Below are 15,382 nucleotides of genomic sequence, written 5' to 3' on the forward strand. Positions count from 1 at the left end.
GCTGCCTTGCTCAGCTTGCAAAGCACTCCTCCGTTTTCAGGCCCAGCTCCTGTCTTTGCAACTCACAAGGAGACTGCTGCCTCTGGCCAGCATCACAGCCAGCATGTGCCAGGGAGATCAGCCCTGGCACAAGCAGCCCTGCCGCACCCACGGCCCCCAACAGTTTCCCCAGGTCTTGGGCAGGGAGGTCAAGGTGCAGAGGGAGAGAACAGCATGGATCTGGCATGCAGACCAAGCATGGAGTCAGCCCAGCAGAGACTGAGTAGGGCCACTTGGCTGCATTTTGAGAGTGGCCATCACAGGCAAGGAGGAGATGGTATTTGGGATGTGTGGTTTGCGGTGGGTCTGGAAGGCACAGCCAAGACTGTGCAGAACAATTTCTTTGACTGTAGTTTCTAACTCATGTAATGTCTGGTCTGGAGGAGGAGAAGTTGCTGAAAATGAGGTCACTCACAGAAATATGCCTAAAATTTGGATGCAGAGAAATGAGACAACATGTGTTTTATTTTCTTGGATTTTTATCTATGAAAGGACATATTTTGCAACAGACTTAAGGTCTTGAGAATTGAGCTATTTATCTTGGGGAGAAAGCTCTCAGTCATTTGCTTTACTGGTTGCTAGCCATAGGCAACGACACAGAAACAGATTCTTCCATCTTTTCTGAATAGTGTACTTCCTTAAGCAGACTAGCCATGGTGATCTGCCTTCTAGTCATACCCAATAAGGCAGATCAATCATTCCAACATGATGAGGAAGGAGCCCACCAAGCTGCACACATCAGCCTGCTGAAAGGGGCGGCAAAGCCAGAGCAGACAGTGAAGGGTTTGGCTGCGGCATTTTCAGCGTGTTCTTGCTTCTGCACCCTCTTCTAATTGAAGTTCATTTCAACTTGTAGGCTTGCTCCTGGCAAGCCAGAGTGGGAAGATTTCCTGCCTTATCAAATCCTACTTGGAGCAGTAGCTGAAATGTGCAATTTAAAATTTATGTGATAGTTTCCCATATTACAAAAATTAAAATACTGTGAATCATCGCATCAGCATTCTAGGTCACTCTTATTCCCAGATGTGAGAGTTAAAAGTCCTAATGAGGTTTTTTTAAAAGTAAAAGTTATTAAAAGTTATTAAAAACAACTTTCTGGTTAGGAAGTAAAACTTGATACATAAATGTCAAGACACCACTAGGGATACTTGCTTTTGTATCTTCTGGATCACAGTGCAATGTGTTTCAGCTGTGAAGTCCTCAAAATGTATCCAGATACTACGAAAAACAAGCACAGGAATAAAATTCCTGCTCTATCAAAGTCAGTGGGATCTTGGCTGGGGACTTGGTAGGGAGTCAGAATTCAAGTACAGGAAAAGGATTCTGATTGTAGATATGCTCTACAATTAAAAATGATTACACTGGGAATACTCTTATGCTATAGTAGGTTGAAAATGAAAGAGAGTTCTAAGTTTCCAAGTAACAAAAAGGAAAAGTAAACCATAAATTTATAAGAGGGGAAAAGGCCAGGAATAGAGAGCACTTTCTTTAAGACAGCCCACTTTATCCACACTCTCTAAAACACCCACGTTGAAGGCCAATGGCCAAATTTGTTATCGTGTTACAAGAGCATCCAGAAACCTTATCAGGATTTAGCCCTCATTTTGTAATGGGCTCTAGTATAGAAACAGGGAGTCTCCCAAGGCTTTTGGCAACTCAGCTTTAATAGTGCTAACCCACCACAAATAGTAGTGAAAATGTAACAAGAGGGGAGATCTCAGGAATGCAGCTATCCCCCCCTCCAAGTGGAGAATTCTTCATGGCACACAAAGAAGGAGATTGAAACACTAAAGGAAATATTGGGGAAAGTGTTTTTTCCACCTCTTGACCTGAACTGTCTGTGCAGAGCTTCAAAACTCTTAATACAGGAACTGACCAGTTCCTGTCACACTGATTTACAGGAAGGAATCTAACAACAAAAATAGTGGTGGATATACCAACACAGCATTTGCACCGTGCTTTGGCTCCTCTTTGGACACCAAAATCTTTTTGAAGAATTGATAACCCTCTCTGCACCAGAAGACTGTGGCAAACCAGCTGCAGCTTGCCGTTTTGCAATCTGACTTTCAAACCAGAATACAGAAAATCTAATAAAGGTAATCTTTAGAAAACATTTAGATCTATGCTTGTAAATTCAGGCTTGCAAGCATTAAGACAATTAATATCACAATTTTCAGAATTGCAAGCAAAACCCTCCTTGATTTACTGTCCTTAGCATTTCCAAACCAAAAAACTCACTTTCTTTTTTAAGTGTTCTATAGAAACTAACCACACTACTCTTTTGCTAAGCTCACACGAAAGGAAGAAAAATATTTTTATCAAGCTCTTTACTAAATATTTGGGAAATATTCAGATTGAGTTATGACAGGAATATCATGAAGCCAGATTTTGTTGCTGTTCTTCCCTTCCTCACTGCCTGATCTTGGCTATAACTGATTTAATCTCTATGTATTATGACTCTCAATGCACACATATAGATAAAAGTGTAGGAACAGAGACAAGCAATCATATTCTATTTCTGCAAAGCAATTCCAAATCCCCAAATGAAAATCACTGAAAATATATAAGCTGTCATCACAGCAAAAGCACAGCATGCTGGCTGATGATGACACGTGAAAGAGATCCTGCATCCATGCACTGGCACACACACACCACAGCCTCCCCAAAAATGTCAGCACTAGCAGTGGGGTCCAGACTGGATCATTTTGGCTTCTTAAATGAAAGGTTCCAAATAAAATGTATCAAGGAATTCAAAATACTGAAGGAAAGAAAGGGGACAAGTAGGTAAAAGGCATGATCTCTGTATGGTTATACAATTTGTCCCCTTCAATCTAAACAGAAATTAAAAAAGAACCATAATTAAAGAATATTTCTGGTAAAAAAATTCTATTAACTGATGAAACAAGAAGCAAGAAATCAGGTACGAGAATGACATAAACTGGATTGAAACGTTAACTTTCCTCATACTATTAAAAGAGGCCCATTGTTTAACCATACTGGGAAGTACTTTTTTTGTAAGACATCCCAGAAAAAATACAACAATCAGAGAGTTTTTTCTAATATCCTTTCCATATTCTTTGCACTTTCTTTTTTCCCTCAAGGAGAATGTAAGAGATTTAAGCTTGCTTGGGGACAGATTACAGCAGTCAAACTGTTTAGGGAGTGAAATACTGTCTCCTCTTTTATTTGGGATTAGACATACTTATACAAGATCAGTAAGGGACTTTTTTCAGGGGAAAACAACCCCCAGTGTCTGTCAGGAAGAAATATTTCCTATAGCTAGAAAAGTAAATAGTTTTCTACTCTAGAATAAAAGACAGCACATTTGATGTAGTTGGAAATAAAAGCACAAGTTAGATTTTTTTTTAAAGAAAAGACTAAAAATTATTTCTACATTAAAAACCAGGAGAAATCCATACTAAGGAATAAAAAAGCCTTGGATTCTGGGGACGTTCTCTAAGAAAGGACCTGGTATTAGAAGATGACATTGTCGTTGAGGTGTAAAACTGAGTGGTGTCATTTGAAACAGAAACTTGTCCAGATCTTCTGAGAAGAAAGACAGCTTCCTGTATTAAATCTACCCTCTTTGTTACATGGTTTTAGGCTTACTGCATATTCTTCTATATTTCCCTAAAAAAGGTTACAGGAGAATACTCTTCTAGCTGTACTTGACTAAGAGGCCACATCTTAAGTAGTAATATACATAAACATACTCCAGAAATTTATATTTCCTAACATTTGCTAGGGAAACATTTGGTTTTGAAATTGTAAATTCTAATTAATAATTACTATAATGTCCTTATGTTAAGGACAATACACTAATAAGAACTCATCTAGCAGTCTGGAGCTGAACATGCATTCCCTGAGTCCTACCTTAAGAAGCCTGAAGATCTCTGAAAGAACCTTTACATTTGATAAAAACACTGCCTGAGGATTGTCTGTGTGTGTATCAATACCTGGGACTGCCCAAGAAGCAAGCACCAGCTGGAGACAGATGCCTGACCTTATTCCCTCCCTATTCTCAGTGTGCCTCCTGTGTTCAGGGCAGTAGGAAAAGAGGCACAAGAACTGGTTTACATCAGCCTCACACTGCTCCAAGAGATGTAGAGAGTTTCCATTTTCTTTGTGCCATCTAAATGCAAAGAAAGGAGAAGAGTTTGGCAAATTAATTGCCCTGGTATATTGACTGTGGCTGTCTGACTTTTTTAAAATGTTTGGACTGTGGGCTAAAAGGCTTGGATAATGCTGGTGTGCATGTAGATACAGATGGTTGCACACTTACAAAAGGATTTTTTAATGCCAGACAAACTGAAAAGAGGCAGCATGACGAAAATATAAGTAGGTAATGAGATAAGAACAGTGGTCTCAGCTTTCAGAATTCCCATACAAGTTCAGTGAAATTTCACAATGAAAGCATTACTGTTTTTTGGGGTGAATTATTTTTATATTTTTAGTGGGTTTTCTTTTTTTTTTTTCCTTTTGGTTGGTTTGGATTTTTTTTTTTTTTTTTTTAGTTTTAAGGACTCTGAAGCACAGCAATATCTGTGTATTTAACTAATGTGACAAGTTTTAGTGCGTCCTAATCAAACATAATCACCTCTATTTTCTACTAGGTACTACACTGATCAATGGAAAAGCTTTCTAGGCAAGAACTTGGAAAATGATAAAAGCATTTACCATCATTATTTTTGCTTTTGAGAATGATCTATGTCTCTACAGCTCATCAGTCATCTCTTGTAAAAACAATGTGGCACTTTGATCAAACAGCCAACAATAGCTTCCTGCAGAAGGTAAAGTGTTATGAGAGGCCATCAGATAGAAATCACATTTTCTCTGAACAATAGGAACCCAGAAATGATGTGCTTGATTTACTTGCAAATAAAATCATGTGAAAGGTGATATCCTCGCAGAGGTTAAGAAGACAGCGATCCTTTTATTCACCTTTCTGCATGTTAAACAAACTGCAGCGTCACGTGGCAGCTGAGATGGAGTGTCTACGCAGTGATAAAGAGGCACATTCCAGCCCCACGAAACATAACTGCCACTGTTGAAAAATTACCTGCATTAAACCTTACACTTATCCCACAAATTTTAAGAGCAAGATGTGGGAGTTTGATTTTGATTACAGGCCTCTATCTGTGTGGCAGGCAAAGGTCTTTAACCTATGTGTTCTGAATGTACAAGGTACATAGTTTCATCAATGTCATGCCTCATTGGGTCAATGTAGGATTTTATCTAAAACCTGAGGCTTTTCAGTTTACACTGTATATGCAAACACAACCTTTTACTGGTGCTCTCTGCCTTTTGTTTCATTGAGAGGATCTATGGTATTTATAGAAAAGGGAGCTGGAGACATCTTAGACTTATTTTACTCACTTAGATTCCTATTGAGCTGAGGTCTTCAAAAGGGAAAGGTTGTTTATTTGAAGACTGGTATGTACCAGAGCCACTGGAGCCAAACACTTTTTAGTGTACTGATTGCAAAAACATTCATTTTTAAGAGGGCTGCCACACATTCTCCACTTCTGAATGCAAACTGAAGCAAAACACATTATTCTACTTTATTTTTCCAGTCTGTCAATGACTGATTACTTTTGTAGAAAAGGTAATACTGATAGATAATCTTCTCTTGATGCCATGCTACATGTCAAGACTCAAACAGGTATCTGCACAGTCTCATTGCAAAAGTAGTCCAAATGGTAAAGGAAAAGGCACTGGGAAAGTTTCAACAGAAGCTGGAATTTGAAGCAAGTGGAGAAGTTGCCTGTAGCTTACCATGACAGCTGTAATAGGAAAGGAAGTATTTCAACTCAGAAAATGTTTTTTAGTTGATTGGAAGTAACTTTTTCTGTGACTTGGTCATTGCTTAATTTTCTGATTGACTCAGTGTGATGTCAGATAAATGCCTGAGCTGGGGTAAAGCACAGGGGTAAGGAACAGGACTAGCTCCTGTTATGCTTGCCTAGCTGAAAAAATACCTGAAAAACTCGGAAAAGTGAAGTTTTTCCTTTCCTTGTTTTCCAAAGAAATGTACCAGCAACACAGTATTAACACCACAGCTGTCCAGTTCTGTTTCCTATAAAACAAAAAAACCTATATGATTGTTATGCTTTGCATGATCATTAATATTCACCATTAATCTAAAAATATTTATTTGAACTAGAATTTTCCTAAAGATACTTGAAATTTAATTATTGTTCCCAAAGCTATCACACAGGATCTCAGAGCTGAAAAACTCTTCCACATTATCTGCTAACAGTGTGTTATAAGTTCTGCTTCTAAATACTCTATATGAAAGATAAGAACAATTTCCAACCACCATCAGTGCATTTTATTATAATATTTTATTATTTTTATTATTAAAATGGAGAAGGTTGCAAGTTAAATATTTAAGAGACTTTATTCTTAGGTGAATAGAAGGCTTAAATAAAGTTAGTATCTGTGAGGAAGTTTTTAGTTAGGTATTTCTAACATCTTACAGCTATTTAAAAACATTCATGATAGTCTAATGAATGAAGCTAGGAAAATACCAACACTGATAATGCTCTATTATATTATGGTCTTACAAGGCTACTGGGAAATTTTCAGGGTTAGTGACTTTTCTATAAATATTTTTAATATCTGAAGAAGAAATTTCTGCACAGAAGGGATACACACTATTCCAACTCAATCTTTAACAAGCCTAAACCCACACATAATGCTGGATTTCTGCTCTATGCTTCTTTCAGCACCAGCATACTGGCATTTCTTTGAACACAACAAAACACTGAGCAACACGAAGAGAGAATTTTTTTAAGTCTGAAAGGATTTCAGCATACTATTCTTATGACATCTAAATAGCCTCTGTGTCTTTTATCTGGTTGAAGAGGTAAGATGAAAGACAAGAGTCTATTCATAAGATTTAATACTAATGGTTATTTAGCTTTCAGCATCATCAATAACAAGTCCCATTAGTCCCCTGTGTTCCATGCTTACTGCATACATGATACAGTTATTTTATAGTTAAAGCAGAAACATTCCTCATTTCTACTACAAGCCACAGTTCACCAAATGCCAGTGATATGAGTTATGTATGAGTGAACCTAGAAAAAAAACACTTTTCAAGCCATATGCAAACTGCACTTACTGAACTTTTATCATTTAATTTCAGGCAAAGAATATTTAAATACCCACAAGATCCATCTTTCTGAAGTTTAAACACTTCAGATTACTGTGAAGACTGATGCATAAACATTGGTATATGCTTTTTTGAAAGCCAAAAGTCAAACATTCATGTATGCTTATTTAAAATTCAAACCCAAACTATTTATATCAGAATACAAAGTTTTTTAAAAAGAAAGAGAGAAGAATCCACATATCCCTCACTGTAGCTAGATTGTAATCTGCTTTTTGTGGGTTTTGCTTACATGTTTAAAGGACACTTGAAAAATGCAAGGAATAAATTTGCTAATGTAATTTTAAAAACTGAACTCATGATTACACAAATTAATGCTTCTAATTTAATTACTCCATATTAAGTGCTGTATGAAAACAAACTGAAAAGTGAGGTTTAAAGTAACCTTTTCAAAACTAAGTCTGTGACAGTGAAAGTTTTTTTCTTCTATTAACATTTTTTTAGTTACAAGCTAGAAGAAGGCATGCAAACAATACCTACCTCATCTTATCTAAGATGACAAAGCCTATCCCAGGATTTATAACAAATATGCACCTACTTGCTGGCTACCTTCTTTATCAGTTGAAATTCCACAGAGAAACTGGCAGATGTCCAAACACTATGTTAGTGAGAGTTAAATATATTTTAGAACTACAAAACAGTACATTTCTTTAAAGCACAGAATGCAATAGGAGACCACAGAGACTACACCTTAAGGATGAAATTAAAAAAAAATTGTTTTTCCTAGAGTTAATGCTATTAAATTAAAGTACATGTTAGTACATAATTCCTTTTTGTCCACAGAATCATTAGGAGCTTTTGCTGCTGATCTGTATAAATTAGTACTGACAAGACAAATCCTTGTTAGAAGATAATGAGAATTCTATTAATATTTCCAACACCTTGCCCTCGTGAGCTTGGTACACCTGGAATGTCTCTCTTGGCAATAAGAATGAAATGGTAACCCAATCCCAGGCTGTAAAGCAGACCAGACTGGTAGATTTGAGTCACTATCTAAACTGAGTGAAAGTTTGCATTCTGGTCTATCTGGCTACTTCAGGGCCTGGGATGGTGCACCACAGAACCCTTTTGATCTGTACATTTTACACAGAGCGGAAAGAGGATCCCAGTGGTCTGAGTTTCATCTTGATACAAGCACAGGGTGGGGCAGAGACACGTACCACAAGTGGGGAACTCAAACATGTTCCAGAATCCCAAAGACCACACAATCTGATGCCGCACAAGTCTATGAACTAATGAACATGCGTGTGCATATTACAAACATAGGCTAATTTTCCTAGAGTAATGTTAATGCCTCCTACACTTTCAAAAGTATCATGAACTGCTGAATTATGCAATTATTCCTTTTTAAGCAAGATCAGATAACACAAGTTATTTCCTTATTACATTACATAGGCTGTTAACATAAGAGGCCTGATGCTGCAAACACTGAGTCATGAGCAAAGACCTACCTAATCCTGTTGCTCCCCACTGAGCTTTTGACATTTAGGACCTGATACTGCAGCAAGTACCAACAAGTGTCACTGAGAAGAAACTTATCGCACAGTGAGATGGGATTTTCAGAATAATGTACCTAACTGATTTTCAAAACTCATCTGAAATGTTAATAGACTCACTGTCTCTAAATTCTTACCACCTTTCCTTGCAGAATTTTGCCTGAGGCACGACTGGAGAGTATTCATCACGATTAAAATCTGCAATTCCTGTTTCATGTTCTCTTGGTGCTTCCTGAGATTGTATTTGCTGTGCAATATCTTACTTCACTAGAAATTGTAAAAATAATATGTATTTTGGATCGAATGTTTTTTTTTTAGTGAAGACAGAAGGAGAGTGAGTAGATGGAAGAACGGGCAAAGAAGTGAGGTTGGGCAAGGAGGACAATACCTTAGTTTCTGTCTGCTAGTGATGTTCCAAATATTTCCGAAGGTAAGACTAAATATTTGCAAATTTTTCTGAGTCCACTGCTCTGCAATCCTCTTTGCTTTTAAGCTGTTAGTTCAGTCAACTCACCATACCAGGCTGCTATCCCAGCCTAGCTTCACACACTGCTAAAGAGAATTCGAGCTTTCTGTCATTTTGAGAGTCTCCCAGATGCTGGAATATATCCTAGGACTCAGTTCTGGTAAGAAGGTTTAAAAGATGTGTCCATTATGAAACTAATCCTAACAGTTACAGTCAGTCAAAAGAACTGTAAGCAGGCCAGCTAGTGGGACCAGGAGATACAGATCTCCAAAAGCAGTTCTTTTTGGCAAAGCCCAGACAGTCTCTAGTGGGCCCCAGAATAAAAGTGTGTACTTTGTGATAAATCAATTTTCATCCTAATGTAAATCCATACTGAAGTTTTTAATGTTTTGCAATGCACGTTCTCACTAGGTAGGATTCAAGAATACCTCAGGTCTGATGCAGAAGGGCTGAAATGTGCACAGATTATTCTACAGAGGATATAGCAGACAATATTTGAGAAGTCTGACAGAACATCTTCTAAACAATAAACAGCATCCAATAACACCCATAACTCCTATTACTGGGAGGATCAGCTCTTTTGTTAATGACAACTAATGTCATGGAATCACTCTGCTGTACACTTAGACCTTTTGTAATGAAGAACATGTAAATTCATGGACATGCTCAGGTTTCAGTGCATCACCCACAGCTCTGCATCAAGTCACATAAGGAGGTACAGAATAAAAATGGTTTCCAGCTGGTGGGGCTAAAACTAATCTAGGAGGAGATGCTGCAGGAGATATTTTAAGCCCCAAATAGAAACAGGTTGAACCATGCCTTGTTCCAAGAGGGTTGACTGTGCCAAGAGTTGGGGAATGGCACTGCTCCACTGTAAAGCCCGAGGCTGCCTGACCCATGCCCTGCTGGCAGACTGGGAAAGCAGCTCCTGCCCACACTGGAGACAGCTCCTCACAGGAGCCCAGGCCCTGCCCCTCTGTTGTGGCATACTTAAAAAATATAACTTTGCACCAAAACAAGAGATTCCATGACAAGGACTCCCTTCAGGAGGTGTGATGTGCTATGAAGCCCACTCTTTTGGGGGCAGACCTGGCCTCGAAGGCCGAGCACATCCATCCTCAGCACACACAAACCCTCTTGCTCTCAGTGCTGAAAATGGCTCCTGTGGCCTGCCACCAGCTCCCCAGCCAGCCCCTGCTCAAATATGGTTCCTTCTCTCTCTTGAGGTTACAATGTCATCAGATCATATGTAAAAAGAAAATAATTTCCTTGTCCATGAGGCAGAAAATGACCCAGCACTTTTTCAATAATCTAACATTTTGGTATCAGACAGTTTGGTTCTTTAGGGGGTTTACCTGTCTGGAGAACTTTCTTTAAAGCACATCATGCTGCTTCTTGGTTTGAAGTATCTAAAAGCTTTTCAACAGAATGCAATGTTAAATTGCTGACAAAAAACATACATATTTATGTTGGAAAAGATAGGTCAAGAAAAAATGTGCATTCCATCCAAACTGAGAGGTTACAAGATTAATGACTGACTCTTTGGGGAGGGATATTAATTTTAGTCTTGGACTAGATTCTTGTAAAATCTGATGTGTTGCACCCCTGTTACAAAGTACTGCTGCACTAGAAGAGCACAGCCCCCAGCCACCACCTTCCTTCAGTTGTAAGCAGTCTTTAGTTATAGCGAGCTATGCAGACTTAGAAGCACTGAGTAGAAAACTTTAAACCAGGTAGAGATTCTAGGGAGCAGATGGGCAAGTTATGATGACTTGCACAGTTCCTGTGGTTGAGGAGATGAATCACAATTCTGCAGTGTCTGAAGGTCCAAGTGTAAAACCTTGCCTTGACCAGGTAAACAGAGAGAAATGTGAATTACTATTGTAATTTCCTTCTTTTAGAACCACAGGAAAAAAAAAAGAGAGAAGTAGACAGTCTAAAACAACTTATACTCAAATAATATGAAATTGTTCATGTGTGAGTCTAAAAGTACACTGCATATAGTCAGACAATTTCAGTTCATAAGTTTTCTGTTTAAAATAGATGAGTAGCTGTGTCCCCAACTACTAGTTAAATATTAAAAAAAAAATCCCCAGTCATACTTTTCACACTTTGTATGAAAATGTATTCACTAGGGAATCCAGAAGCATGTCTTTAATCATTCAGAAATGAGATAATTTATGTTTTTCACAACACTCATTTCCTTTCAAGAACAAATACAGAACACTGTATTATCATTCCTTTTCTAACAGTAGCTAAAAGTAATTTATAAGTTTACCCATTACATAAAGCATATTAAATGAGAGGTATTGAAAGTACTTGGTAACTCATTAATCTAAACTGAAAGGCCTGAGAGCAAAGTCCCTGATCTAGACAGCTGGTCTGTCCAGTAGATATTTGCCACCATCAGCATTGTTTTCACAGCCAGGACACTAAAGCACCTTACACTGTTCAAGAATCCTTTTAAGTAACTCAGGGCAGGAACACAAAAGCAACAGGTGCTGCTCACCAGGCAACACCTTTTCAAAAGAAACAAAATCTTCTAGATCATGCACTTTCCTACTGTAATCTAGATCACTTCCAGGCAGGGAGTTTGGCTCTCCTCTTCCATGAACCATGGTCATGGGTTCAGCTGGATGTTCCATATGAAGATCAGTTCTGTCAGGAAGCCAGAAGGAGAATTTCCTCTGGCCTATGGGGAGGGTGCTTGAGCTGAGGCAGTCACTGCCTCTTGTTGACTTCTGCACCATTTTCTCCAGTCTGATTAGAAAAACCAGACTCCAGTGTTTTAAGTCTGCCTGCAGCTCTCCTTCACTGTACGCACCTCTGCTACAAGGCTGCCAGACTGCCTGCTCTGCAAAATCCAGCATGGAACTTCCCAAAAGATGGAGCCAGTTAAGGCTGGGCAGATTTTTTTTGCTTTTCTTCCAGCATCAATTATAATATTGGAATAAGAAAAGTCCTCAATTGAAATACATGTATCTGGATAAACAATTCCACTGTAAGCCCATTCAAGGGCCAATACTGGTGGTGAAAATTTGAATTTTAGATGTGTAAGTCAAAGCGTCTGTAAAAAGGCACAGATACAAGCACCCTGGGAGAACAGCAAACTGATTTTTCTTTTCCTTATATAGTAACTTGATGAGTATTAAATGGTATCACCATGAAGTAAATAAATGACTGGGACCTTTGTCTACACAGGGAACACACCTGCATATACCTGCTGCTTAAACAAAGTTGCAGACTACCATTTAAACTGTATTTTCCTAGGTTGGTGACATTCGCCATCTGGTATCAGAGACCGGGTTTACTTTGAAAAAACGGCAACTCATATGCAAATTGAGAAAGTGTTGGGGAAATAAAGAACCATTCCAAACACCAAAATTCTGTTGCAGTACCTCAACTTTCAAAAAAACATAATCAACTATGTCAACCATAGTCAACCACATTTTTATGCTTTGTCTGTTTTTCTTACGGTAATACTATGATTTACCATAATTATAAAACATGAAGGGTAAAAACATATCCAACGACTACACTGCATAGTCAGATTCACTGCTTATAATGATAATCAATTTCTTTGGTGAGAAACTGAGACAGGAAGAAAATAAAAATTAAGAGAAATGTGATAATTTGGATTTTGCCACTAGAAATATAGAGACTACAATAATTTCAAGTTAGCTGTATTCCCCTAAGCTATTTAATTCTTCTTTCATACTAGAATTCCATTTATAATCTTCTATGAAACTGTATATAATAGCATTTTCTGGCTACAGTAACTTCAGAGTTTTCTCAATGGAAAACTCTGAAACAAACTTTGAAGCAAGACAAAAACAAAGTAGAGACATTCTGGCTCAGGTATTTAATTAGCTCACAATAAGCTTATGTGTTTATAACTAATCTGTCCAACTGTATCAAAGTTTCTCTGGAAATTTTATACTATAGCTGTGCATTCATGCAGAATAAAGATCTTTTTTCTTTCACTGTCATGGCATTTTCTTTCACTGTCATGGCATTAAGGAGCAGACAACCCCATTAATCCTAGCTATTTTAATCTGGTGATTGATGAAAAGATTCAAGAAATGAGATGGTTGTTTGTCAATCAAACAACTTTTAACTCAACTTTGAATATACACTGAGGGAGGAAAACTTTTGTGAATAAGAAGACTTTTGTGAATCAGTTTATACCTAATAAATTTTAAGGGTGTCAGTAGTAGCCACTTCCACTTTTTCCTCAGGCATGTGAAAAAGTAAAGAACATGAGTAATTCCTTGTAGAAACTGCTGATGCATGATTTACAAAGCAGAGGCCTGTACAAATTCCTTATTGAATGCTTCCAATGTGAGCAGCCGCTGCCTCATGCCCAGTGCAAACCGAAAGTTTACAGCCGACAGCAAGTTGCTGATGTGAGCAGCAACTTTTAGTAAGAGATGGAGACAATCCAGCTGTATTCTCCCCTTCTTTAGAATCACAGTCATTTAGATTGGAGAAGATCTCTAGATTATTGGGTCCAACCATTAAGCCAGTACTGCCAAGTCCATCACTAAACCCGTCTCTATGCACCACATCCACATGTGTTTTAAACTCTTTCAGGGATGGTGATTCCACCATTTCCCTGGGCAGCCTGCTCCAGTGCTTGACCAATGTCAGTGAAAATTTTTTTCTAATATCCAATCTAAATGTCCCCTTTAGATTGTCTAAATGGCAACTTGATGCCATTTTCGCTTCTTCCATCAGTTGTTATATGGTTCATCAGCTTCTTCTGTGGTGTTTTAGTATACTCAGAATTCCCCTCTCTGTTTTCAGTCTCACTCAATGTCACCCAGGCTACAGAATATCTTGTCTCTGTGCTAACTACAGACTCAAGAATACACTCTACCTAAGAAGAAGGGAGGTTGAGGTGGCTGGATTCAGGGGAAAACAAAAGAGAGCAGGAACTTACCTGTCTCTTTCATTGATGAGATCTATTTACCGTTTGCTAGTGGACTGCAAAACAGTGAAACTTCTTTTCCAGCAGGACAATCATACTCTAGGATTGTTTCTTCTAGTCTGCATCTACACTGCCTCTTTCTGGAAGTGGACTTAACTAAAATAATCCTTGCCTTTGTCACCTCAGTGACAATAATCACATTTCAAACCAACTCAGAATGAGCTGATATCACTGCAACAGCAGCATTTACGTAAGCTTAAGCTATAGATTACCATTGGGAAAGCCTTCTATTCTCGTATGGCAATATGGAGCTCTTCCTGAGATTTTCATAAATACAGGAGAGTGGCTTTAAAGGAGAGGCTCACAGAAACCAACCAAGTGAATACACAGTCATAAAACACACTGATTCCATCCACTTCATCAGAAGCCTCAGAAATTACATTTTTCTTCCCCAGTTAGAGAGCAGTTGACAAATCATGCCCTTTCATTTAATTAAAGCACTAATACTTAGGCTTATATACTTATCTAAAAACTGAAAAAATAACAAAGTTCATGGGAAACACTACAATGTTTTTGTAAGGAAAATGTATCTCTATTTCATACCCGAAGTACAGTTTCATCTCCAGCTGCTTTCAAGTCATCTTCCTTCCCAATGATTCTCTGTAGCTGTATTTGTTGAAACATGAGAAAAGAACAGGAAAATTACAAACTTGATCTTATAAGAGCCTACTTTTTCTGAACCTTGATTTAATTGCACCTTTTCTTAATTATACATTTCTGCAAGGTTCTCTAGTCATGACAAAATATTTGCATACTTGACAATATTTTGCTATTCAGACACACTTTTCCCTAGGAATGTCTTATCTACTGTGATTAATGTAACCAAACATTAATCTATCTCTTGCAGCCCAGTGCTTACTCTATTTTTAGAGGAGATTTTCTAGCAACAGAAGCTTAGTTTTCACTTCAGAAGATTTTGAAAGTCTGGGGTATAGCATCAAGTATCATTCCAGAAATAAAAATTATCCTGATTTTCATGCTGTCCTTCTAGATAGTTTTACACAGTTCTGTTACAAACCTGATCTTCTGGATATGAAAAACATACCTGTTAAAATTAGGTACTATACAACTAACAACAAAGAATAATTTAATTAAATAAGAAAACATTTTTTCAGAACTGGCATTATGCAGAATTTGGTTTGAGTTTTCCCCTCCACCCTTGGAAAAAATTAATCTTGACTGTATTAGCTAAGAAGATTTTTAGAATTACTGAAATG

General features: G+C 37.9%; 1 protein-coding gene across 2 annotated transcripts in view; it reads right to left on the minus strand.

Annotated features, from left to right (window-relative positions):
* Window positions 1-15,382, minus strand: part of MICU2 (mitochondrial calcium uptake 2) — a 135,876-nt gene that overhangs the window by 8,806 nt on the left and 111,688 nt on the right. For both annotated transcript variants that reach the window (XM_059493555.1, XM_059493556.1), the window contains 2 exons: window positions 14,709-14,771; window positions 6,018-6,115 (listed from right to left, as the gene is read on the minus strand). In XM_059493555.1, the coding sequence (XP_059349538.1) occupies window positions 6,018-6,115; window positions 14,709-14,771 (161 nt within the window). The remainder of the gene's footprint in view (window positions 1-6,017; window positions 6,116-14,708; window positions 14,772-15,382) is intronic.

This window comes from Ammospiza nelsoni, chromosome 2, assembly GCF_027579445.1.
Source record: "Ammospiza nelsoni isolate bAmmNel1 chromosome 2, bAmmNel1.pri, whole genome shotgun sequence".
Classification (NCBI taxonomy): domain Eukaryota; kingdom Metazoa; phylum Chordata; class Aves; order Passeriformes; family Passerellidae; genus Ammospiza; species Ammospiza nelsoni.